This window comes from Trichoplusia ni, chromosome 6, assembly GCF_003590095.1.
Source record: "Trichoplusia ni isolate ovarian cell line Hi5 chromosome 6, tn1, whole genome shotgun sequence".
Taxonomy (NCBI): domain Eukaryota; kingdom Metazoa; phylum Arthropoda; class Insecta; order Lepidoptera; family Noctuidae; genus Trichoplusia; species Trichoplusia ni.
The window spans coordinates 11745104-11768782 of NC_039483.1; the positions used below are offsets into that span (position 1 = coordinate 11745104).

At 35.7% G+C, this 23679-nt stretch overlaps 5 protein-coding genes across 6 annotated transcripts; 4 read left to right on the forward strand and 1 right to left on the reverse strand.

Annotated features, from left to right (window-relative positions):
• Window positions 1-1115: 1115 nt before the first annotated feature.
• LOC113494933 (larval cuticle protein 1-like) lies at window positions 1116-10759 on the forward strand. Of its 2 annotated transcripts, none has more exons than XM_026873470.1 (3): window positions 1116-1320; window positions 1488-1606; window positions 10346-10759. In XM_026873470.1, the coding sequence occupies exons 1-3, from the start codon at window positions 1264-1266 to the stop codon at window positions 10560-10562; spliced, it is 393 nt and encodes a 130-aa protein (XP_026729271.1). In that variant the 5' UTR covers window positions 1116-1263; the 3' UTR covers window positions 10563-10759. The 2 variants fall into 2 exon arrangements, with proteins under 2 accessions (XP_026729271.1, XP_026729272.1); XM_026873471.1 differs by lacking the exon at window positions 10346-10759 and adding an exon at window positions 1858-2246 and having other exon boundaries at window positions 1214-1320.
• Window positions 7055-7980, reverse strand: LOC113494936 (larval cuticle protein 1-like). The gene is made up of 3 exons (XM_026873475.1): window positions 7845-7980; window positions 7599-7714; window positions 7055-7422 (listed from the first exon to the last, which is right to left on the reverse strand). The coding sequence occupies exons 1-3, from the start codon at window positions 7851-7853 to the stop codon at window positions 7206-7208; spliced, it is 342 nt and encodes a 113-aa protein (XP_026729276.1). The 5' UTR covers window positions 7854-7980; the 3' UTR covers window positions 7055-7205.
• Window positions 10760-13688: 2929 nt separating the features above from the next.
• LOC113494937 (larval cuticle protein 1-like) lies at window positions 13689-14593 on the forward strand. The gene is made up of 3 exons (XM_026873476.1): window positions 13689-13774; window positions 13885-13997; window positions 14170-14593. Exons 1-3 carry the CDS (start codon window positions 13766-13768, stop codon window positions 14384-14386), a joined length of 339 nt encoding a protein of 112 aa, XP_026729277.1. The 5' UTR covers window positions 13689-13765; the 3' UTR covers window positions 14387-14593.
• Window positions 14594-15944: 1351 nt separating this feature from the next.
• On the forward strand, window positions 15945-17144 carry LOC113494935 (larval cuticle protein 1-like). Its single transcript, XM_026873473.1, has 3 exons — window positions 15945-16083; window positions 16439-16566; window positions 16766-17144. Exons 1-3 carry the CDS (start codon window positions 16075-16077, stop codon window positions 16980-16982), a joined length of 354 nt encoding a protein of 117 aa, XP_026729274.1. The 5' UTR covers window positions 15945-16074; the 3' UTR covers window positions 16983-17144.
• A 2468-nt stretch (window positions 17145-19612) lies between these two features.
• Window positions 19613-20754, forward strand: LOC113494930 (larval cuticle protein 1-like). The gene is made up of 3 exons (XM_026873468.1): window positions 19613-19711; window positions 19873-19988; window positions 20288-20754. The coding sequence occupies exons 1-3, from the start codon at window positions 19628-19630 to the stop codon at window positions 20502-20504; spliced, it is 417 nt and encodes a 138-aa protein (XP_026729269.1). The 5' UTR covers window positions 19613-19627; the 3' UTR covers window positions 20505-20754.
• Window positions 20755-23679: the final 2925 nt, after the last annotated feature.

Sequence of the window (23679 nt, forward strand, 5' to 3'; positions counted from 1 at the left end):
ACCTGAAAGAACATTAATATGAGATTTAAAATTTAAGTTTTTATCCAAAATTATACCAAGATATTTAATCTGGTCAACGGGGGTTAAAAGTGGACACTGCCAGTTAAGTTGTAGTTGTGTGGAACAGCAATGAGCTTTTATGGAGATTGGAGTTTTTGGTTGGGATACTTTACTAATTGAAAAGGTAATAAAGGTTGTTTTAGCAGTATTGAGTGTAAGAGAGTGAGAGAAAAGCCAGTTTAAGGTAGAATTGAAACCTATTTGCGCAATGGTTTGAAGTTCCGACCATGAGTTTGCAAAGAAAGTAATGGCAGTGTCATCTGCGAAGGATATAATTTTGGCATTCGGGATATTAAGGTTGCAGAGGTCGTTTATGAACACGAGGAAAAGTGTTGGACCTAATATACTGCCTTGAGGCACACCGTAATGAATGGGAAGTTCATCACTCCTAAAACTATCTATTATGACACTTTGTGTTCGATTTGTGAGATAACTGTTAAAGAAGTTTAGCTGAACTCCCCTGACACTTATATTTTCTAATTTGAGGAGAAGGGTAGATATGGGAACCGTGTCAAAGGCCTTTGCGAGATCCAAAAATATGGTCAACACTTTATTTTTCACGTTTAAGTTATGTGCTACATTATCAGTTAGTTCGTGAACTGCGTCAGAAGTAGATTTGTTTCTGCGAAAACCGAATTGGTGTGGCGATATAAGTTTAAACTGTTCAAGATAGTGGACTAGCCTCTTATTCGTTAACCGTTCCAGTACCTTAGATAGAGCACTCAGCACTGCAATGGGGCGATAATTATTCGGCAAGTTCCCATCACCACCCTTGAAAATAGGATGTATGATAGCCTTTTTGAAAGCAGTGGGAAAAGTAGCGGTTTGAAAACAAAGATTGAATAAGTAGCCATTATATATTCCATATATTCCATTTCATCAATGTGTAAGTATGTATATGTTGTTGAACTTTGGTAAACGTTTAAAAATTAAACTTTTGCACAATTGTTATTAACACCTCCCTAGTGTAACCGTACTGGTGGTCTAATTTTCTTCATTAATGCTAATTGATTCAATATTATTAGTATTAGATGCGTCTACACGTACGGGACGGTTAAGCACACTTAAACAGCGATTACCTACACATTCGCAAGCGCCTGCGAATGCATCGATGACCGAATCCGGAATATCGACATCAAATGTTTGTTTTACGCTGTCATTTGACATTACGTTACTTAGAGGAGAAATGTATAAAAGATTACGATGCCACAGCTAGAGCATCAGTTGCCCATCAGCCACGAACTAATCAAAATGAAATCGGTACGTTCAGTTCTCGTGTTGCATTTGTTTTACTATATTTACATTTGAAAATAATTTTAGCTTTTGTACCTTAAAATAAATGTGTCAGTGATGTTTTGGACCTTCGCTTGAATTGGGAGAACAAAGTACTAGATTATTTTTACTTCATAACTGTGATTTGTTCGCAGATCATCCTTGTTGCCCTCGCCCTCGTGGCCGTCGCCGCTGCCAGCCCCGTTGATAACCCACCCGCAGCCATCGTCCGGTCTGAATTCAACCAGAACCCTCAGGGCTCCTACAACTTCGGGTATGTACCAGTTTTACAAACATTTTCCACTATTAATCTATGCTGGAATATTATCTCAAAATTTTGAAAACTAAGTAAAATTAATTTACTATAAAAATCAGTACGCTTGATGGAATTAACTTGAGTGTCACATACTTATTATTAAACAGAGAATTTTTTGGGCAAATGTTTTACCGTGGCAAGACAGGCCGCAGGCAGGAATTTCAAGTACAAAAATGTTTAATAATATTGGTGTGATTTAATTTGTTTAGTTTCGAGTCTGATGACGGCATCTCCCGGTCGGAGACCGGTGAGCTTAAGGAAGCTCTTGATGAGGAGAACAAGCCCCACACCGTTGTCGTAGTCCGTGGCAGCTACAGCTACACCGACAAGGAAGGCAACCCCGAGACCATCTCCTACTACGCTGACGAGACCGGCTACCACGCTGAGGGACCCTCCGTCCCCAAGCCCGTCGAGAACTAGTCTGCCCTGACCACTCACCGATGAATAACCGATATATTCTTAGATGATTACACGATGTACGAGCTCTGTGGCTCATTGTCACAACTCTCTGTTCTCTTTAATACTTGACGCTCACTGCCATTTTTTATTGTTGTGTTTTGATGACGATACATGATTAAAAGTTCAATTGAATTTTAAATGTTGTGTGATTGAATCCGCCGCCAACTTTGGATGGAGCTTTTTCATTTTAGTCTTTGTCCTAAAATAATCCAAGAACACAGAAATTGATGCAACTGACTTATCGTTTTCATTGTTTAGTATATACCTATACTATTGAACACCTAGTATTATATGTATAGGTATACTTAGGCCTGTGTATCCACTTAAGTTTATGATAGTATTTTGGAATAGGTTGGTTATCTGCCTCGCTTTTGATAATAAGCATTTCTGCATTTCAATAAAATTGCTTCTAGCACTCACCGACCACTTTAGTTTACAACTATTTAAAGGTATAAAGTTAATAACAAATTATTAGAATGTAAAGTAAGGATAAAACTGTGATCCGCAGTAATCAGCGGATACGTTTTTTATGGGTGTAGATCGCCGCACATGCAATGCCGTCATTGCAACTTCTGTAAGCCAGGATCTACAATGAAACCAACGTAAGCCACCGAAATCCTTCAGTTCGGTGTGTCCCAGAGGAAAACAATTAACTGCTTTGGAACCCGCAACGAAATTAATCAGATAGTAAAAAGGAAGAGTAGAGACCTAGTTCTCGTCTGAGGATTCCCGGGTCCACTAACGGAGACTGCCGCGTCTACGCGGAACATCAAGGATTGTTATCGTCTGGGCTTTGCTGATCATCAAACAAATTGCTAATAGGCTACTGAAGCACTCCAGTTGTTTACTAACCATTGAATGTTATCTAGATCAAAAGAGGTTAGAGCCTTAACTTTACCTACTTTTGGAGTTAAGTTGAAAACCTCACACAATTGATTAAACATTTTATGCCCTTTAAATAAAAAAGATTGTAAATAATGTAATAATGCACGGATAGCCGAGTGGTTGAGGTCACCACGCCAAACCCACTGTAAGCTAACCCCCGCGTAGGACGAGCACGATGATCCACGAATGCTTGTTCTGAGTCTGGGTGTCTTTGTGCATGTGAATTGTATGTTTTTAAAACCCCCTGCGATACAAGGATTAAATTCCTTACTGCGGGAGTCGTTTAAAAAAAACCACACATTTCCATAACAAATATTTCACCAATATAAAGTTACATTTCACATCACATCATCAATATATGGAAATGTTACAAAAATAAAGAAAAATGATCAACGTTAAAAGTTAAGTGAAAATCATTTGTAGTGGAATTGATTCTCACAAAAGTTTATTTACGAGTATGTATTTAAAAAAAATGTGAAAGGATTCTCACTTCTTTACATAATCGCTATTATGTGTATCTGGTGAATAGGCAATCATTCTTTTAGTATTAAATGACACTTTACTTGTCCTTCACCTACATTCGACATTTGACAGGTGTTTCAATTTATTGTTATTCTATAAAAACTGAAAGTTTGTCAGCATATGCTCCCAACATAGGTAAGAACAATGGTCGATTATGGAGTTTGGTCATGATACTTACTAAATGTGCCAGAAATATCGATCTAACTACGTTTAAATTATAAAGCTCTATTTTTCGTTATTACCTTCAGGTTATCATTAAAAATCACGTTATTGATTGCCAGACACTTGGCATAGTGGCAAGGGATAGCCAGACACCTTTAATGTTCACAGTCGCCAATTACCTACTTGTTAACCAGCATTCACAAAATTAGTGATAAGTGCTAAAAAGAATATAAAACTAAATTAAATAATTGCGAGCTTGAATCTAAAAACATAATATAGCAATAAACTTAAAACATATTTATACAACAAAAACAGTATTGTCTCTTTGCGACAGGAGAACAGAAAAACTTATGACCTAAAAATAAAACCTCCGACGACCTCCGTGGTCGAGTGGCGTACGCACCGGTTTCAAGGTGTCGCTATCTCTGAGGTTCCGGGTTCGATCCCCGGTCGGGTCAATGTAAAAATTCACATTTCTACATTGTCTCGGGTCTGGGTGTTTGTGGTACCTTCGTTGTATCTGAACTCCATAACACAAGTGCTTTAGCAACTTACTTTGGGTTCAGAACAATGTATGTGATGTTGTCCGCATTTATTTCAATACCTACTGAGATCGGAGCTGAACTTAATAATAAATACAATATGTACAATACATACAACACCCATCACATGTTTACCCACCATCTACAAACTGCTTACATCCATTCTGAAAGAAAAGATTAATGACCATTTTGAACGTTTTTCTATCATGCCTGCCTCTCAGAATGGATGTAAGAATGGGTCATGTGGTACTAAGTAGCTACTCCTTATTGATATGACTATTTGCCAACAAGTTCGCCGATCCAAAAAGGGTGTGTCGACATGTTGGATAGATTATAAGAAGGCCTATGATTCGGTGCCATATGCATGGCTCATGAGGATACTGGAGTTGTATAAAATCAATACAACTCTACGCACTCAGTTTGAGTCCCCTGTGGTTCTGTTTAGCCTTGAATCCTCTTAGCCCTCTGCTTGAGAACTCAAGGCTAGGCTATTCGTTCGTTGCGGAGAGGAAGCCATTTAATCTGCCACTTGTTATACATGGATGACCTGAAATTATGTGCTTCCAACAAGTTGCAACTGATGAAGTTACTGAAGATTACTGAAAGCTTCAGTAATTCCATTAGAATGGAATTTGGTGTTGACAAATGTGCAGTCATGCATGTAAAACGAGGTGGGATTGTAGAATCCCAGGGTATACAGCTGTCGGATTCTATAAACCTAAGGTCCCTCTCCTCAACGGAAACCTACAAATACTTGGGTATGTCAGAGGCGTTAGGCATTAATGTCGCTGACATGAATCAATCGTTACAGACACGTTTTTTTGCCCGCCTGAATAAGGTACTAAAAAGTCCTTTATCAGGTGGTAACAAGGTGCGTGCCTTTAATGGTTGGGTCATGCCAGTGATAATGTACTCCTTTGGCATACTCAAGTGGACACAGACCGAACTGGACGCCTTGGATAGAAGAGTCCGCACACTGCTCACTGCAAATCGAATGCACCACCCGCGATCATCGGTAATGAGTGTGTGGGGGTCGTGGCTTCCTAAATGCCAAGACCCTCCATAATCGCGAGGTATGTAACCTCAGGGAGTATTTCCTCCGAATGGACGTGGGAATGCATCGAGATGTGGTGGCAGTGGATAAGGGCTTCACTCCGCTCTCTCTAGGCAAAGGGATCTGGCGCAAACCTGTTGTAGTAAGCGTCAAAACCCGCAAAGATGTATGGCAAAGTAAGGAGCTACACGGACGCTATTATCGGACTCTTCATGGAGCCGATGTAGATTTCTTAGCGTCCGTGGCCTGGCTACGCTTCGGAGATCTCTTTGGAGAAACCGAAGGGTTTGTATGTGCAATTATGGATGAAGTTATCATGACGAATAACTACCGAAAATATATCATTAAGGATGGTACAGTTGACATCTGTCGGGCATGTCACTGTCCCGGTGAATCCTTGAGACATATAGTTTCGGGATGTTCTCGTCTTGCTAACGGTGAATACTTGCGCAGACATAACCAAGTGGCCAAGATTATCCATCAGTAGCTTGCTCTGAAGTACAAACTTGTGGAATCTGAGGTGCCGTACTATAAGTATGTGCCCGACCCAGTTCTCGAAAGTGGTCATATCACACTGTACTGGGATCGGTCGATCAGAGAGTCGGACAATGATTGTTGATATCACCATCCCCCATGACGAGAACCTCGTGAAAGCAGAAAAAGAAAAACAATTGAAATATTTGGATAGTCGTAAGTGCCAATGGCTTAATAGCCAAGAGCCTCGATCAACATCTTCGGAGGCTCTCGTTGGGCGTCTGGGTCAAGGGTTTGATTCAGAAAGCGGTACTTCTAGACACGGCGCGCATTGTGAGGAGGTTCCTCTCTCTGGGAGCCCTGACCACCGGCAGCTTGGGCCCAGTTCCCATTGTCGGTTGGACACTATTTTTTATATTTTTAAATTTATGTTGTTTTTTTATATATATGACGGCGCGTGGATTAATTGAGAATACTTTGTTTAGTTAGACGATTTTAATTGATTGTGGAAATGTTAGAAATGTGTATTAAGCTAGTCCATAACTATTATTATAATGAGTAAGTGGTAAATTTAAAAAGGGACGTTTGTTTTGCTTGTCAAGACAGTTGTCATAGAAATAGCGAGCACGTACTAACCTATTGGCTCCAAATAATATTCCATCTCAACCGTCCTATTGTATTTTACTCCATAGTGTTATAAGTTCACATTATATAATCTACAAGATAACATTGACGCTTTTATTTTGAACATCCCGTCGCTCATACGCCTAAGATGGAGGCCAACCTAGACTGTTCGGAAAATGTTCCTGACGCTTCCACATATATTTAAAAATGTAATTTATATGTTGTATAATTTAAATAAAGGAAATACAATATAAATTTATGTAATACTGAATGTCTGAACACAATCAACATTTTTCTGTGTATAATGATTTGGGATCAGAGTAATTTAAAAAAAACGAGTGAAATGAAGTTTTATCCATTCTCAAGTCAACCATAACAGCCAACATTATCCATATGTATATGCGTCGTATATTATCCTTTTTCAAGCAAGGAGGCAAAACTCTGTGAATAGCTAAGACTGGACTTTCGTCATGGTGGAAAAAATAAGTAAAACACAAATAGAGCACTAGATTCTTCGTCAATGGAATGTTTGTATCAAGATTTCAATTAAGGCTCGCTAAGCGACTTAAGTTTGTGAACTGGCTCCTATTAGTTTTTTTTTTAATAAATAGAGAAGTAAAATTTATCTTTAGACCAGCTGTTCTCGCTTGACCGTGTTTGGAGTTTATAATTAATAAAAAGTAATTATTGTCTAATTTTATTCATACTGTTATTTAATGAAATTTGTCTTAACGGGAGAAACATAACTTAGATTATGCTCTTTTGTGTTTAAGTACATATCATGCTGAACATTTTGGATAACTTTTAGCATTATCGGAGTCATAGGGTTGAGTGCTTATCTCCTGGCGACGGGGGCAACGGGGATGGAAGATCCCTCAGGGTGGAAGCCTTCCTCGTCAGCGGTGTAGTTGATTAACTCCTCTTGGCCGTTAGGGTTGATGTAGCTGTAAGAGCCACGAACTACGACAACGTTGTGGGGCTTGTTGTCCTCGTCAAAGGCTTCCTTCACAACGCCAGTCTCCTCACGCTTGACTCCATCGGACTGTCCGAAGCTGTAAAAATAAAATACATAGTATACATGATTTTTGTTTATAAAAAACCTCAATATTTTTTGAATGTAGTAAATAAACTCCATGAAGAAAAGTAAGTTTTAAAAAGCCTTGAAAGCACCATGATTTTGGAGAGCTTCTGTTATCCTTTTTCTCTTAAAAATAAGTCAATTACTTACGCGTATTTGTATCCACCATCCGCTTGCTGTTCAAAAACGGAGTTGACAATTTCGACGGGCTCCTCGACGGGGAGGGCGGCGGCGACGGCCACGAGGGCGACGGCGGCTACGATGATCTGAACAGTAAGCAGTATTATTTACAAATAAACGAACAATAATACTTACAACGCAATAAACTAAATGTTTATGTAAATCTTGCATCTTAAGTATCTTATATTTGCAGATAATAAAAGAAAAATTACGCACGAATTTCATGTTGATTAGGTTTTGTTTGTTCGGTTTCCTGTGAGAGACTGATAGACAAGCATATCATCGTCGCATCTTTTATACATTTCTTTGTCATCGGATGTAATGTCAAATGCCTGATGTTGATAATCCGGATTCTTACTTGATTGCATTATGAGCGCATTATGCGTGAATATTATTACTGATTCTTAGACTTTTATTTGGTACAATTTTTAATAACAACGTGTGTATGAGATTCATGAGAAAATATGATATGATTTATGAGCTTAGACTACTCCATTAGAAAATAAAGAAAATATAAGAAATTAATATAAAACTTAGATGGTAAAACTTTTTTATTGGGATTCTGATGTGACTTCAAATGTTATTAAATTGGGTCCTTTTAATACTTGAGGCATTCTTGTGTGGTTTTTAACTTGCTTTGACATTTAAACGTATCCATGAACACATAGATATACAAATATTTTTCTGTAAATTTGTTTAGCCTCTCGTTTGCCTTGTCCAAATTCTAATATTTTATATACGACAAACCGCATCCATAGAAATATAAGTGGTGTTTTGTAAGGTCTCTAAAACAGTACTTATACAAGGTTTCAAATGTGTTTTTTATATAAATTTCACAAAAAAGAATAGTTGAACCGAAACCAAGATAGATCAGACCTTATATTTAACTAACACATTACCTTAAAATTTTATACTATACTTATGAATTTACATACCTAGATATCTATGTTTAAGAAATGTTTAACAAGATCCAACAGACAAACTATGTCGACAGTTTTGTTGGACATTGCATCAGATTTAATGTTCTTATCATGTACCTGTTTAATAAATAAATAATAATAATAAAGAAGGAAATAGGCTATCTTTTAGCCCTGTTCCTCAAGGGATTCCCGTGGGAAAAAAACGTATCTAGGTGCAAATACCTTTTAATCATAGAAATCGTTTTAATATGCTGATCTTATACAGGTGACCTTTAAAACACCTTTTCAATTTTCAGAAATCGAGATAAAAGGTAGCCTATGTTCTTTTCCATGTCAACGGCTATATGCATGCCAAATTTCTTTCAAATCCGTTTAGCCGTTTTTGCGTGATTGAGTAACAAAAATCCAAACATCCACACTTTCACATTTATAATAAGAGGAAAGATGTAAGGATTAATACAAAATCAAACAAAAAGCTATACTAAGTAGCCAATAATGTAAGATATACTCATAATATCATCGAACGTGAAAATTACTTTGGACAGTAACCTCATTAATCAGCCATTGTAAATAGCAGAATTTGCCCACCTCTCCCCATTACCTAAGAGCTTTAGCTGAGGAGACAAGGTGAAACAGGAGATCCCGCCGTTTTACCGAAGTAAACTTAGGTAAATTTTAATTTGGTCAATTTTTTACTTGGCATAATATTATCGCATGTTACTAAGTAGGTTTGGGGAATTATGGTACTTGGTCTTTAATGATTTATTACAGCAAACAATCTTCAGACGATAAACGTTTGGTGAAATCATTTGTTTGGACATTTTTTTTGGGAATTATTTACCCGGAAGCGAATGTGACTAAGTAATTAAGTATTTAAAAATGGTTAAGTTAGGTAAAAACTGTAACTTCCTTCGCACGAGCCAAGCGAGTGAAGCGAGCTGTGTCGCGATAGCCTCTAGCGAGTGCCACGAACGACTACATTATAAAATGAATAAAACACTCCTAACTAAAGAATAAAATCGAAATCATAAGGTTTTTTTATCATTTAGGTCGTTTTCCAGGCACTTTCAAAAAGTTACAATATCGACTCTAGGTGAACGGTTCCAAAAGTCATTCTTATGGAAAGGATCCGGCAAGAAACTCCTTAAGTTCTTTTCTCTTTTTTTAAATATATAACAATACAGAAGAAGAACAGCGCAGAATAATGAAATGGTAAAATAATAATAGAACCAACCATGGAAAAGACATAAGGAATTAGTAAATGTAACTGAGGTTCCACTGCTGATACATTTACAAGTCACATTTGACCAATAACTTACAAGGATACCGTATAAGCAAATCAAATCCTTAACAGGAATGTCAAGGCATGTCAAAACCTTTAGGAACAGAGGCGTGGAAACTAATAGTAGCCACATGTCATCATCATCATCATCATCTCAGCTTATAGCTGTCCACTGCTGGCCTCTCCATCAGTTCTCCAGCGCGACCGGTTCATTGCCACCTGCATCCAACGAGACACAACGGCCACATGTACGGAGATAGTACTAAGGCCAAGCGCGTTTATCATCTACATAATAACTAATTTCAAGCTTTATTTATCAGCATGATAAACTAGTAATAGTATAAGGCAATTTATTATAATAACGAATAAAATAAACTCCCTTGTAATAAAACATCTTCAACGTAAGATTTTGTGCTTGAAATGGCTGCATAAAAACTGGTATTCTGACTGAAATATTTGACTTAATAAAAAGTGTTCACCAGTCACCTAGTAAAGTACGTTTTAATTATTTCCAGTTTCGAGACGTCCGATGGAACAAATCGCGAGGAGACTGGCGTTGTGAAGGAAGCCTTTGACGAGGACAACAAGCCCCATAACGTTGTCGTAGTTCGCGGCTCTTACAGGTACATCAACCCTGAGGGCCAAGAGGAAGTTATCAGGTACATCGCTGACGAGGAAGGCTTCCACCCTGAGGGACCTTCCATCCCCGTTGCCCCCGTCGCCAGGAGATAAGCACTTAGTCGCCTCTCATCAAAAGCAGATCGTTAATTAAATTCGTCGTACTTCTTGAATTGTGACTCTGATAATGTTTAAGATATAACGGTTACTAGGACTTAAGAGCTTGTGACAAAACATAATTTTGTTCTGTTTTCCGAATTAAGTTTTAGCAATTTGATTTAATGTAAATAAAGGAAAATTTATTACACAAACTGTTTTCGTTGATTTTTTGATTCGTGAATCTTATGCTTCTTATCTTATGCAGCATTGACCTAACTGCTCTCACTTGTAGAGAAGCTTGTGTCATCGTTAAAGAAAAAATATGAATACTGCATTGATAGTTGAATAATATTAATAGTTGGGGCTAGACCGTTGTCGTGGTGCCCAGGTAACTGGGTTGAGGAGGTCAGATAGGCAGTCGCTCCTTGTAAAACACTGGTACTCAGCTGAAACCGGTTGGACTGGTAGCCGACCCCAACATAGTTGGGAAAAGGCTAGGCCGATGATGATGGTTTGGGCTAGACCATCTTATTTCATACATATTTCATGTATTTATCAGTAAATTACAGGCGATTGTTATTATTCTATTTCCAATTTTTGTATTTTTACGGGATTATACTAAGCTGGGTGTAATTTCCTATCATGGTCAATGTAATTCAAAACAAAGCTCGGGTTTTAAAGACTATTTCGATGAAGCTTTACAATTATTATATTTTTTTGTTTTATTTTAGCTGTGAGGTCGACAATAAAGACTATGAGGAGCAATGTCTATATCCAGAGCGCAATTAAAGTTCTGTTTGGGCAATTAACTAAATTAACTTCTGAGATAATTTTAAACACAAAATTAAAAACATCTATTATGAAAGATTTTCATGTAAAAGTGCTTCCGGTGCTCCTTCTATCGATATGAGCAAAGAGAGAGTACCTTTAGACTGCATACTCAAATGTTTGAATAAAAAAAATGAGCGAAATGCTCCACCGATTTTAACAAACATGTATAAGAAGAACTCGTACCTAATTCACCTTAAATACAAAACGAACTAAATTGAAGTCGCTCAATCTGTTCAAGAGCTATTGCACTACACATGGACAGACGGAAAGACAGACGCGTCAAACCATTGATATATTAGAAAACCCGTCAAACTTATTAAATGCCTCTTTTTGCAGAGTTAAAGTATAAGACATGTAATTGTTATTTTACATTTTTTTTTAAATGAAGTGACAGTAACGTCACTTGTTGATGTTGATAAAAACGTATACCTACGCTATTGATGAGTAACTTCATACGAGCTTTTAAGTACTGAGTTACCTTCTTCATTAACTCGATAAAATAAATAATTTGTGAATATCCGATATTCTTACAAATCACAAATTTTAATTGTATATCAAAATCAAAAAGTTTTTATTTCAAATAGGCCGTTTCTCAGGCACTTTTAAAACGTTACATTACTGACTCTAGTTGCACGGTTCCAAAGTGTCATTCTTATGGAGAAGAACCGGCAAGAAACTCCATAAGTTACTCTTTTCAAAATAAAATATTACAGTAGCATTTTACATTAGAATGAATGTCTGCAAAAACAGCGTAAATTAGCAAAACAAGTATCAAATAGCAAAATGTTAATGATTTTCTATAAAAACTGACATCCAGAGAAGAAAAAACGTCACAAAGAAGTAAGTTTTGCTGACACTGTTGATACATATACAAAGCATATTTCACAAAAAAAGGAAGACAATAATTATTTAATGATAATTTTACATAATCTAAATATGTAGTCCTAATCAAATCCTTAACAGTAATGTCAAGGCATTTCATAGCTTCTATAAATAAAGGCTGTGGCTAAACTAATAGTAGATAACAAGGAAAATAAAATAATGATCTAGTAGACCGCCAGGGAGACCACATGTACAGAGATAATACTAAGTCCACGCGCGCTTATTATTTACATAATCACTAATTTTATAGTACGCTTTCTTTACCAGCATAGATTTAACGGTATTTTTAAACTTGTTTAATGGTAAACTGGTTAATAGTATTTGGCAATTTATTATAAAATCGAATAGAATTCCCTAGGAAAGATTTGGCGTTTGTTTTGGATAACCTAAATCTTGGAACTACTAGTTTATTTTTATTTCTCGTATTTAAGTTATGGAAATCACTATTTACACTAAAAGTATGCAAGTTTTTCCGGACGAACATGAGATTCTCCATAATATAAACCGACGGCAGCGTTAAAATATTAATTTCTTTAAAAGTTTCTCTTAATGACTCGCGCGGACCCATGCAGTAGACTGCTCTAATCGCACGTTTCTGTAATATGAAAACGGATTCAACATCGGCAGCTGCTCCCCACAGTAAAATTCCGTATGACATAATACTGTGGAAATAGGCGTGATAAACTAACTTAGCAGATAGTTAACTTAGATATTTTGATCCAGGCTCCATATTCCATACAATGACTATAGTCCCTAGTCCCTACTACATATGTGTGATTCGACTAAGTTCTTGTATCCCAACTAACAAAGCATTACGATTACGCCAACCAACGAAGTCTATTAATGACTGGGTATAAGGTTAATGAATTCAGCGAGATTTTTTATTACTAGGAAAAAGAATAGGTCATCTTTTATTTGCAATATTGGTTTTTATACAGTAGGTATTTTTATACACCAAAAAAAAACGGGTCAAGTGAGAGTCGGTCTCTCGACACTGCTCATTTTTTCATTGCTCTTATATATTGAACTGAGGAGTCAAAATAAGGTCACTTGTCGACAAAGGACATCATTCCTGTATATTTCTTTAATGCAGAGTAAAATGGTTTTGGCCCTCAATGCTATAAAGGTTGTATATGGTTTTTCTAACTAAGTGTTACACAGGCGGTACCAGAACTATCGATAATTTGTAAAACAAGAGCGCCCTTTAAGCTTTATTAGAAATAAGAATACTTACGATCACAATCTGTAACAGTAACATGATTGTTCTTATCAAATATTTTAGTAGAGCTCTGTAGCTAGAATAATCAGTCCGACCATTAATTGGATTCAGAAATAGCTTGAGACTCCTTAATAATAATCACGTATTATTTATAAAAAAATCTAAATCCGGATTGTCATCTGGCTTTTGACATTTAATGTTAGATGATAGAGAAATGTATAAAAGATGACTAGACAGCCACATTTGCATCAGTCTCTCACAAGAAGCCGAACGATCCCTAATAAAAATGAAATTCGTAAGTCCGTTTTCGTTTATAAATTTCCAACATTAATTATTGCAAGCTGCAACTCATCACTTAAACATTGTGGTTGTAATTTCATACTCCATACTTCATGATTTGTGCAGATCATCTTAGCCGCCCTCGTGGCCGTCGCCGCCGCCCTCCCCGTCGACGAGAAGCCCGTCGAGACCCTCCGCTCTGTTTCTGACCAGCAGGCCGACGGTGGATACAACTTCGCGTAAATACCTTATTTATGTTTTTTATAATCCTACCTGTATATGTTTGTCAGTTAACCAAATTATAATTTTGTTTTTTTTTTTTAACCCGATTACTATTTGACAACATACACCGATTTATATAGTGTTTAATACTTTTACTTACCTAGTAAAGTATGTTTTCATTATTTCCAGTTTCGAGCAGTCCGATGGAGTCAAGCGCGAGGAGACTGGTGTCGTAAAGGAAGTCCTTAACGAGGACAACGAGCCCCAGAAAGTCGTTGTTGTCCGTGGCTCTTACAGCTACATCAACACTGAAGGCAAGGAGGAGTTCATCAACTACACCGCTGACGAGGAAGGCTTCCACCCCGAGGGACCTTCTATCCCCGTTGCCCCCGTCGCCAGGAGATAAACACTGAGGCGCAGCCGCTAATCAACTGTTATCGAAAACAAGTCGTTTTAAGACGCGACATAACATTCTCGTTTCTTGACTCCGATAATGTTTAAGCCTACCATGACTTAGGAGCGGATGACAAAACATTATTTTGTTCTGTTTTTCCTGTTAAGTTTTTGCAATGTGATTTAATGTAAATAAAGTTAAATTTATTACAAAACTGCCTTCGCCGCTAATTTTATTTAATTTGTCCCCATTCTGTCCCGTTTCTGTAACCGAATGTCTGCAAATACCCCAAAAATGTCAAATAGGGACACAAATGAAACCGCACTAAAAATAATATTGATGATTTAATCAAGAGAATTCTGAGGTCGTTTGCGGAGAAAATTGAAGTTTAAATGGGATATAGAAATCCAATCGTCAAGTAATGGTATCAATTACTACATCTAAGTCTTTGCAATTCTGGTCAAGATTAATTATCATGTGAATTACTGTTTTGTTACTAGAGTTAGAGGTGGTGAAAAATTGTTAAGCATGGGAATGATATTTCTATTCTATAAGACACGTTTGGACTGGTCATGTGATAGCCATCAAAACGACAAGGTAAAGGTATCATTAATGTACTGCTGCTGAGCTGTTTTCAAAACAACATTTTGTTAGAGTTATACATATATTAATGTCTGGGTTCCTATGAGAATGGTTGAAGAACCGCACAGTTTTCGACGGCAATACAACTTCAGAATCGGCGTAAAGGTAACAATTCCATATTTTGACGTATCATAATAATATTATATTCCTTCATAAAATGATGGTCCAAATTTGTCTTTTGACACAAAAAAAGTAACGAAGTTTTCCTTTTTGAGGTTAGATTTTTTTCCGGCTAGTTAAACATCAACTGACAACTCCATCTTTAGGCTAAGTGTAAGGGAGTGTTAGACTTTCATCGACGGGTGACGCGTGACGCTCAAAACGTGCTACATTCCTATTCATAATAATATATAATTATTATTAATTATTATGTCTGTTAAAGAAAATACATATATGATCATTTAACTATTCTGGTAAATTTGTAATTAATAAATTATTTCTGGCCATAATTTTAAATAGGGTATTTGACTAAATCTGTGCAGTTCGTCAGACAGATTTGTAAAAAACGTTGAAACGTATTTTTAATTTTATCACTGAAAAGTAAAGAACATCAAAAGCACTTAAGTTTGGTAGGGGGGGGGGGGTTAAAGTTGCAAGTAAGAAGTGTACTGGTGAGTGACTTATGATAAGCCCCTTCACAAAGTAAGTATCGCATATTTTTGACTAGTTGAACAGATTTTTATCAAATACCCCATTGCGATATTGCTGGATTATACGAATATGGTTTATGTTTTATTAAATTCTAAAATTAATTGAAGCTAGCTAGCGTTATGAATAGAAACTGGTTTCGAGTTCAGGTTTTTTTTAATAAATTAAAAAAAATCCCAACTGTTTATAATATTTTTTTTAAGAAACTCAACGGAGAATGTAGGTATTTTGTACACAGACAAGTTTATGAGTTAATCCAAACACGATTTTACGTTTTTGCTATTTTAAAATTTATATAAGGAACCATAAGATTTTTGTGTCATATTTATTGCCAGAGAAATGTATAAAAGAGTTTTATATTTAGTTTAGGCTTCAGTTGCTAATCAAATAGTCACCGTGTGTATATCATTATGAAATCGGTGGGTTATAGAAATCACTATTTGTAAAGTTTAGACAGGTCAATGTCAAGTTGTAGTGTAAATTGTGGTTTTAATATTTTACTTCGCTATATGGATTTAAAATTAGGAAATTCCTCTTCATGATTAGTCAGTACGTCTGAGGTACGACTTGATTGAAAGCAATTTATGTAGTCATATAAAGGTTTACATGCGCGTATCGTGGCTCTAGCAAAGAAAAAGCCGTTCCCCGGATACTTTCCAACGCGAGTTTCAATTTATTCGTTCGTCCTGCCCACATTTGGTGAATTTATCGGGTGTCAACCCTTGGCAACACTTAGCAAGGAAGTAATTAAGTTTGTTTTATATTGATTTTAAGGTCATTTTCGTCGCCGTCGCCCTCGTGGCTGTTGCCGTGGCTGCTCCTACTGTTGTGGACGTTCCAGAGCCCGTCAAAATCACGGAATCCAAGTTCGTGCAGGAAACTGAGGGATCCTACACTTACGAGTAAGTTTATATTTGGTTTTATAGACATGAAAATATTTGTTTACACTCATAGATTTGGATCTCCAACGACGTGTTGGAACGATGTTCGATTAATAAATAAAAAGATCTTTCAATTTTAAGTACTGTTTAATAATGTCCAAGTGCAAACAAAGCCGTATACTTCTATGCTAGATAAATAATAGTTTTACGCTATCGACAGTTTTAAGTCTGAAGATGGTATTTCCCGCCAAGAGACCGGTACTGTGAAGGAAGTTATCGACGCTGAGAACAAGCCTCAAAAGGTGATCGTTGTCCGCGGATCCTACACCTACTACAATGAGGAGGGCAAGCCAGTGACCATCACCTACTATGCTGACGAGACCGGCTTCCACGCCGAGGGCGAGGTCATCCCCAAAGCTCCTGTTGCCAGGATTTAAGCGTTAAATACCCAAAATTCAGCCATTAATTTGCAGTGAAAGTTAATGACTTAGAAGAAATGGCGTTATCATCTTACTGACAGATGTATGCATAGTAAACGCGGTTTTACTCTCTGAGAAATCAAGCTTTAATTTTAAATAAACACAATTTTAGAACGATAATATTGTTTCTTTCATTGCTGTTTGTATTTATTATAGTACATATCCCACCAGAAAAATGAAAATAATGCGCTTTCTTTGCCATTACAGATAATGTTGTGACTTGGCCGTTCAAGGGATCACAAGTGTACAAAATTATACAAATCAGACCACGACCGGCCTATAACTATAAAATGTACTTTAAATTACTTAAATGAAAACTGAAGTCCATTTAACCTTATATTTTTTAAGCAGAACAAATATATCATTACATAGTAACTGCTTTAAAGGAACGAAATATAGAAATGGAAGGAATAAGCAATACTAAAAGAAAGCTGATCAGATGAAATTTAAATTAAGAAAATTACTTTCGAATGTATATATAACTGTAAGAAACTCTTACTGTCCCTTTTCTATTTAATTTTTTGTCCTTCCATTCACCAATATTATTTAATAAATACCATATCCTACTATCCTACTATCCTCCGTCCACCCCTTTTTAAACAATTCGTTCTTCTCCCCCTAGATCATTATTAAGCTGCCTGCAATATATTGTAGGACCGTTAATATAAGATTTTTTATTAAACGGACTCAAAACGCCTTCTAACTTGCTAATGAATAATACCGAAAAGGACAGAATTGCATAAAGTTGAGCTAGGAAACAATTTATTTTATTTAATACTGTATTCATATAATAGGGATGATGACTGGATATAAAAAGAAAATATCTCATTAGTCCCTCAGTTAGATAATTGAAAAGTACGAGACACGTATTTTTTCCTTTTTCAGAAAAACTAGAATTGACAAAGATTAATTGCTTTAAAGTATAGGAGTGGGGGCTTGTGACGTAACGATATGGTAAAATTTATACTCAATCGTGACGTCACGCGTAAGTTTCATTCAATGTAATTAGGTAAATTTATGTTTGCAGGACAAATTAAAAAATACGTATCCATTATTTTATAAAACTACAAGACGGACACTGCAAAAAAAATTGTCATCATCCCTATTGTGTTTAATATTATTCATTCAGACACAAGTCTTACCTTATTTAAAAGATACTATTGAGCGCCATGAAAGGATAAACAATATCCTTTGTAACTCGTTTCCAAGAACGTTAAATTTAATAATTTAGGCAGACCGAATACTAATCTAATTTTGTCTTATTATTACATTTACCTACCTCCTCTTCACTAATAAATGTCATTAATACTCATGTAGAAATGTCAACTTGATATTTAAGAAATCATTTACATAATTATTAAAAAAGACGACTAGAATATTGAATAATTTAAAATGGTACTTGTGTAATAGGCTACGGACACGTATGTACGTATAGATTTTATATGGATGATAAAATTGTCCTATAGTAGATACAGGATACATCCTACTGAGCCCCAATTCTGCTATTTTACAATGGCGGATGATTTGAAGTTAATTATTGTGTTGAAAGTTGTTATTACTTAAGAGAATACGAAAATTTACATTTTGAGCTCAATTCCATTCATTCATCGGCCGTTGTAAATAGCAGAATTGGAGCCCTGTTATTTAACAATGTTTTGAAAACATCGTCAAAATGTCAATTGATAAGTAATCCTACAGACTAAACAAAACATTTTTTTATACATTATATAATGGTACAATGCTAATGTACACAACAGAATTTCTTTAAAGTTCTTTATTTTGATTAGCGTTAATACCATCTTGACAAAAACAACTTCACCAAGAAGTTTTGTAATGAAATTGCCATAAGCTGTTGAGGACCTTTTTTCTAGACTTTTTTATAGTGTAAAATATTGTGGAACATTATTTTGATCCATCTAGTAGTGCTAAGTCAGCGTTTGCAATGAAAGCGTAGAAAGTAGTTAATACATTAGAACTAATTATATTTATTTTAATTTAAAACCGTCCTCCTGAATCAATCATCTGTTAAAAAACTGTACCAGAATCTGTTGCATAGTTTTGAAAACTTAGGCATCCATAGAGAGAGATAGCGCGGGTGACTTCGTTTTAGTACGCACTGTAGAAGAATTAAAACATGTTTCACTGCTGATTTTTGCACCTTTCAAACATCCTTTATCACGTCGTAATTTCCTACTAAATGTTTTATGAGGAAAATTAAACAAATAAATAAACAATGGAATAAGTAATCTTGCATTACCACTTCAGACTATTGTACCAAACAGGACCCCGTAAATTATAAAAAAAATTAAGTGCCAGTTAGAAAATAAATTCCAAGGAATTTTATACACGTGTGCATTTGTTTTTTTCGTGTCTAATATATTGTTTGTTTTATTTAAAAAAAGAAAATCGATAATATAATACTATGATTAGAAAGGTGTCGTTTTTTTTTAACTATTAAAATCCCGTTGCTTAACACTGTATGAAAAAAGCTGATTGTCATGTGAATAATAAAATTAACTAAATTCTTACATGGCTGTGCCTATCAATAGCCAAATCCGGATTAGCGACATCGACGTTTGACATTACGATGTTCTACCGGAGAGATGTATAAAAGTCGTCTCCGCTGCAGTTCTACCATCAGTCGCTCATCAGCCACAGAACAATCAAATCAAATCAACATGAAATTCGTACGTTCTATTTAGATTAAAATATTTTTTTTATTATCAACCTACTAAAATAATATAAATGATATCAAGCTACTAAAATATTAATTATATTTGGAACAAGTAGAAGAATTTTAAAGCTTTGAGTTGAGGAGTGGTTTTGACTTGGTTTTTTTTCTGTGCAGATCATCCTCGTCGCCGTCGCCCTCGTGGCCGTCGCCTCCGCCCTCCCCGTAGAAGAGCCTGAGAAAACCGTCAAGTCCAACTTTGATGTCAACCCCGATGGAGAATACAACTTTGGGTATGTGATGAAGCAAGCAGCATTTCTTTTTGCATGCTATGATTATTATTTTTGTTTCTCCTAAAATATACCTTTATGGTGGTTCATTATTTATCTATTAAACAATTGATGTAAGAAGAAAATAACAGTGGCAAAAATTTTAAAAGAGAAGCACAAAGGTACTGCAGCCAACCTACGAAAGAAAAATAAAATTAGAATAATGTTAAATAGATGTTAAGAAATTGGTTTTTAAACATTTTTGCAGATTCTTTAGAACCTTTTAAATATTCTGGTTTTAATGAGTTATTTTTTTCCTTTAGCTTCGAGACCGAGAAGGGCATCAACCGCCAAGAAAGCGGTCAACTGAAGACTGTCGTTGACGCTGAGAACAAACCCCAAACCGTCGTCGTAGTCCGTGGCTCTTACAGCTACACCGACAACGAAGGCAAGGTTGAGACCATCAACTACGAAGCTGACGAGGAAGGTTACCGCGCCCAGGGAGCTTCCATCCCCGTCGCCCCCGTCGCCAGGAGATAAGCTACCACCGACCACTTATTGATTAATAATCGATTGATTCTTCTACGTGACAATTAATCGGTTGTTCATCAGTTATTCTATATCGTGACTTTGATAACGGATACCAGAACGATTACTATGACACAGGAGCATGCAGCAACCATTATCTGCATGCGTGGTCTTTTTTCTTGCCTTTTGCCATCTTAGTCAAATAAGGCTGTTGTGCTCTAATAGTGTAATTCGTACTGTAAATAAACTAGTTTAAATTTCACTTCTTTTGTATTATTTTTTAATATTTTTCCCCTGCTAGCAAGTTACGGAAATTATCAGAACGGTTTATAAGTTAAAGGTTTTAGGTAGAAGAAATGATTGGTGATTATTTAAGCTTTGAAATGAACGATCATTTACCAAGTGCAAAAAGAAAAATGTCAAATGACTACGAGATAGCGCATCGTAACATGGTAGGTACTAAGGTGAAGAGTTAAGCGCTTTCACATTTGATAAAGGTCAAACAATATTCGCATTTGCGACATATTGTGGCCTTGTAATTGCTGCTAAAATAACTTTTATCTTGCATCATGATGCATTTTAGTTACTAAGAAAGAGGTCTATGAGGACGTGTGGCTGTGGAAGATGTATCGGTCAAGGTTATACGCCGTTTATCGAGCTGATCTATGGACTGATCCATTCACAATGTTTAAAATGTTCGCTAACTACGTAATTGATCTTTTAAAAATCATATCAGAAAACTACTAAAAACAAAAATTATTTTACCAATAATTAATTGATGAATTAATAAGTTAAAGCAAAAAGGTCACGTTCCGAACTGATGTCAAAAGTTCAAGAATAACAACGTTTGGTGGCTTTACAATTTAGAGTATAAATTGCAGAAAATTTGCATGTGCGACCCGCATACTAAAGACGCCATAGTGGTCAGCAACCGATGGTTATATTATTTGAGATGTTGTCACTAAAGGGATAAACAAAATTGAGTGGGCTATTTATATTATTGTATATTTTATTTCTCACTTTAACAAAAAGAAAAAGAAGGTTTAGTTTCAGTATTTTTTTTGTGATGTCAAGGTAGTGGTCACGTGTTCGTCTTATATAGTAGATTTCCCAAAAATATTGGATACATATTCTCTCTTTCATTTCGTAAAAAAAGGGTTTTTATCCTTACTTTTTAATATTGTACCTAATATAATAAAATGAAAATAACGTATTCATATTTTTCATATGAAATATGTCTACTGGGATGTTACTTGGAAGGGTTGCTTCAGGGAGGATAGCATTAAGCCAAAAGGCTATTAAAATCAAAGTGGCTCACAAATATTGTTCATATTTTGCCTACCGCCTACAAAGAAGATCAGTGCCAAACACTGATCAGTGGCAAAATTGTCTTGTTAAAGGTGTGTGAAAAGTTTGGTAACTTGGTTCACGTAATGAACTTTTAGGAGTTAAGGTTTTCGCATCCATCGAAGACACGCAAAGCAGCAAGCGATCCCGTAGCATTGGTCTGGGCAGTAAAAGTAATTTTTATCATACTTAGGTAAGCATATATTGTAGAGGCTAAAAGACAAGTCTTCCATTATTAAATCTACTTAATTAATGAAGATAAAAAAGCAAAAGGCTTTATCACATTTTTTTCAAAATCTGATATAATATTTTGATAAATGTCAAATGTTTTTGTCAGAACGTCTCGCATCCGTCTAATGAAAGTTAAAGAACATCAAGAAGTAGGCTAATTGTCTATATTCCATGGGGTCAATAACCTTTACACATAATGCGAAAAATTTAAAGGTAGATTTGTAAATTAGTGTAGTTATATAAGATTAATTAAGATATTCATATAATTAAGCTGAAGTTAAATCTTGTTCTGGCTAGGGCTATAATATAAAACTGTTCAGCAAAAATACTTTACAGACCAAGGCCCCGCTGCTATTTACAACGGTCGATGAGCAGTGACCAGTTGGATAAAATTTGAATTCTAATTCCCTTAATCATTTGCCAAACTAATAGTTGGAAGTAAATTGTATTGACCTTGAGTGTACAATCCCGTACTGAATTTCTAATTATTGTGTAGGAAAAATACTTAAGCACCTACGAAAAGTGTAATTTTCATTAATTCATCGGCCGTTGTAAATAGCAAGATTGGGGCCCTGGTATATTGACGTTACAATACTTACAATGCTTTAGAATATAAGACAAACGTCGTTGCTGTTGTTAGATCTCTGTTATTGATGTATTAAAATATATATTTATGTTTTACATTATTATAATTATCTATGTTGAATACATATTGGCAGACACCTTGTCTTGTAATATTTGACATATCTAAATGCACAGCCTAATAGCCTCTTCCATTGACAAAAATAAATATTGAATGATAATATGTTAGCTAATCTTGGTTTTGTTAATACAATTTTTATTTCGAAAGCGCGTTTCAGTCATACCTTGGAGCACAAATATTTATTTTGTTAAATTAATAATCATCAACATGTTAATTTCTAATTATTTCTAGTATAGTATGTCCTGATATGAGTGATAAAGGGTACCTATATGAAGAAGCTTTTTGCCATCTGTTATGGTCAAGCAAGAACTTCATATTTAATATGTATCAGAAGAGTTCATAGTTTTCAATAGGAATAGACAGTTCGAGGATACTGTTTCAAGTTTAAACAAGCATATGAATGTTATTGGAGAGCCTTCACACTTCCATACTGCGAAACCTGTAAATATACGAGTAGGTTAAACTTTGTTCAATGTCTTTCACACTTTCTTTTTACGTTTTTACGAGAGACTTAAATTAGAAACAGAAGCAATGACACAAACCGAAATCGCGTAGAGATTGGCTAGTCGGCAGTTATAGTTCAGTTTAATCAAAGTTTCAAATATACCCAAGTCATCGGTGTAAATACTAACATATTTTTGCATGTACCTACAGTTTTACTATTCATTTCCATTGGTACAATTCAGTGTACTAATTTACTTTGTATTTTTCTCATTAGAGCACCACCATCCACTTTATCAGTGACATTTAACCTTTTTTTTGTATTACTATTTCTCGTGGCTAAGGAGGAGCTCGTGGCTAAGCTATAACCGCATAAGTGATACAATCGCAGGTTAAGCTATGCTTGACGCGGTTGGTCTGTAGATGGGTGACCATCTTTGTCATAACGGGTTCCCCCGTGTTTCG

Coding starts and splice junctions, on each gene's coding strand:
- LOC113494937 (XM_026873476.1), top strand. Junction 13,998..14,169: donor GACGGTGGATACAACTTCGC/GTAAATACCTTA, acceptor CATTATTTCCAG/TTTCGAGCAGTCCGATGGAG.
- LOC113494936 (XM_026873475.1), bottom strand. Junction 7,423..7,598: donor GATGGTGGATACAAATACGC/GTAAGTAATTGA, acceptor TTATTTTTACAG/CTTCGGACAGTCCGATGGAG.
- LOC113494930 (XM_026873468.1), top strand. CDS start 19,628: ATGTATAAAAGTCGTCTCCGCTGCAGTTCTACCATCAGTCGCTCATCA. Junction 19,712..19,872: donor ATCAAATCAACATGAAATTC/GTACGTTCTATT, acceptor TTTTCTGTGCAG/ATCATCCTCGTCGCCGTCGC. Junction 19,989..20,287: donor GATGGAGAATACAACTTTGG/GTATGTGATGAA, acceptor TTTTTCCTTTAG/CTTCGAGACCGAGAAGGGCA.
- LOC113494933 (XM_026873470.1), top strand. CDS start 1,264: ATGCCACAGCTAGAGCATCAGTTGCCCATCAGCCACGAACTAATCAAA. Junction 1,321..1,487: donor AACTAATCAAAATGAAATCG/GTACGTTCAGTT, acceptor ATTTGTTCGCAG/ATCATCCTTGTTGCCCTCGC. Junction 1,607..10,345: donor CAGGGCTCCTACAACTTCGG/GTATGTACCAGT, acceptor AATTATTTCCAG/TTTCGAGACGTCCGATGGAA.
- LOC113494935 (XM_026873473.1), top strand. Junction 16,567..16,765: donor GAGGGATCCTACACTTACGA/GTAAGTTTATAT, acceptor CGCTATCGACAG/TTTTAAGTCTGAAGATGGTA.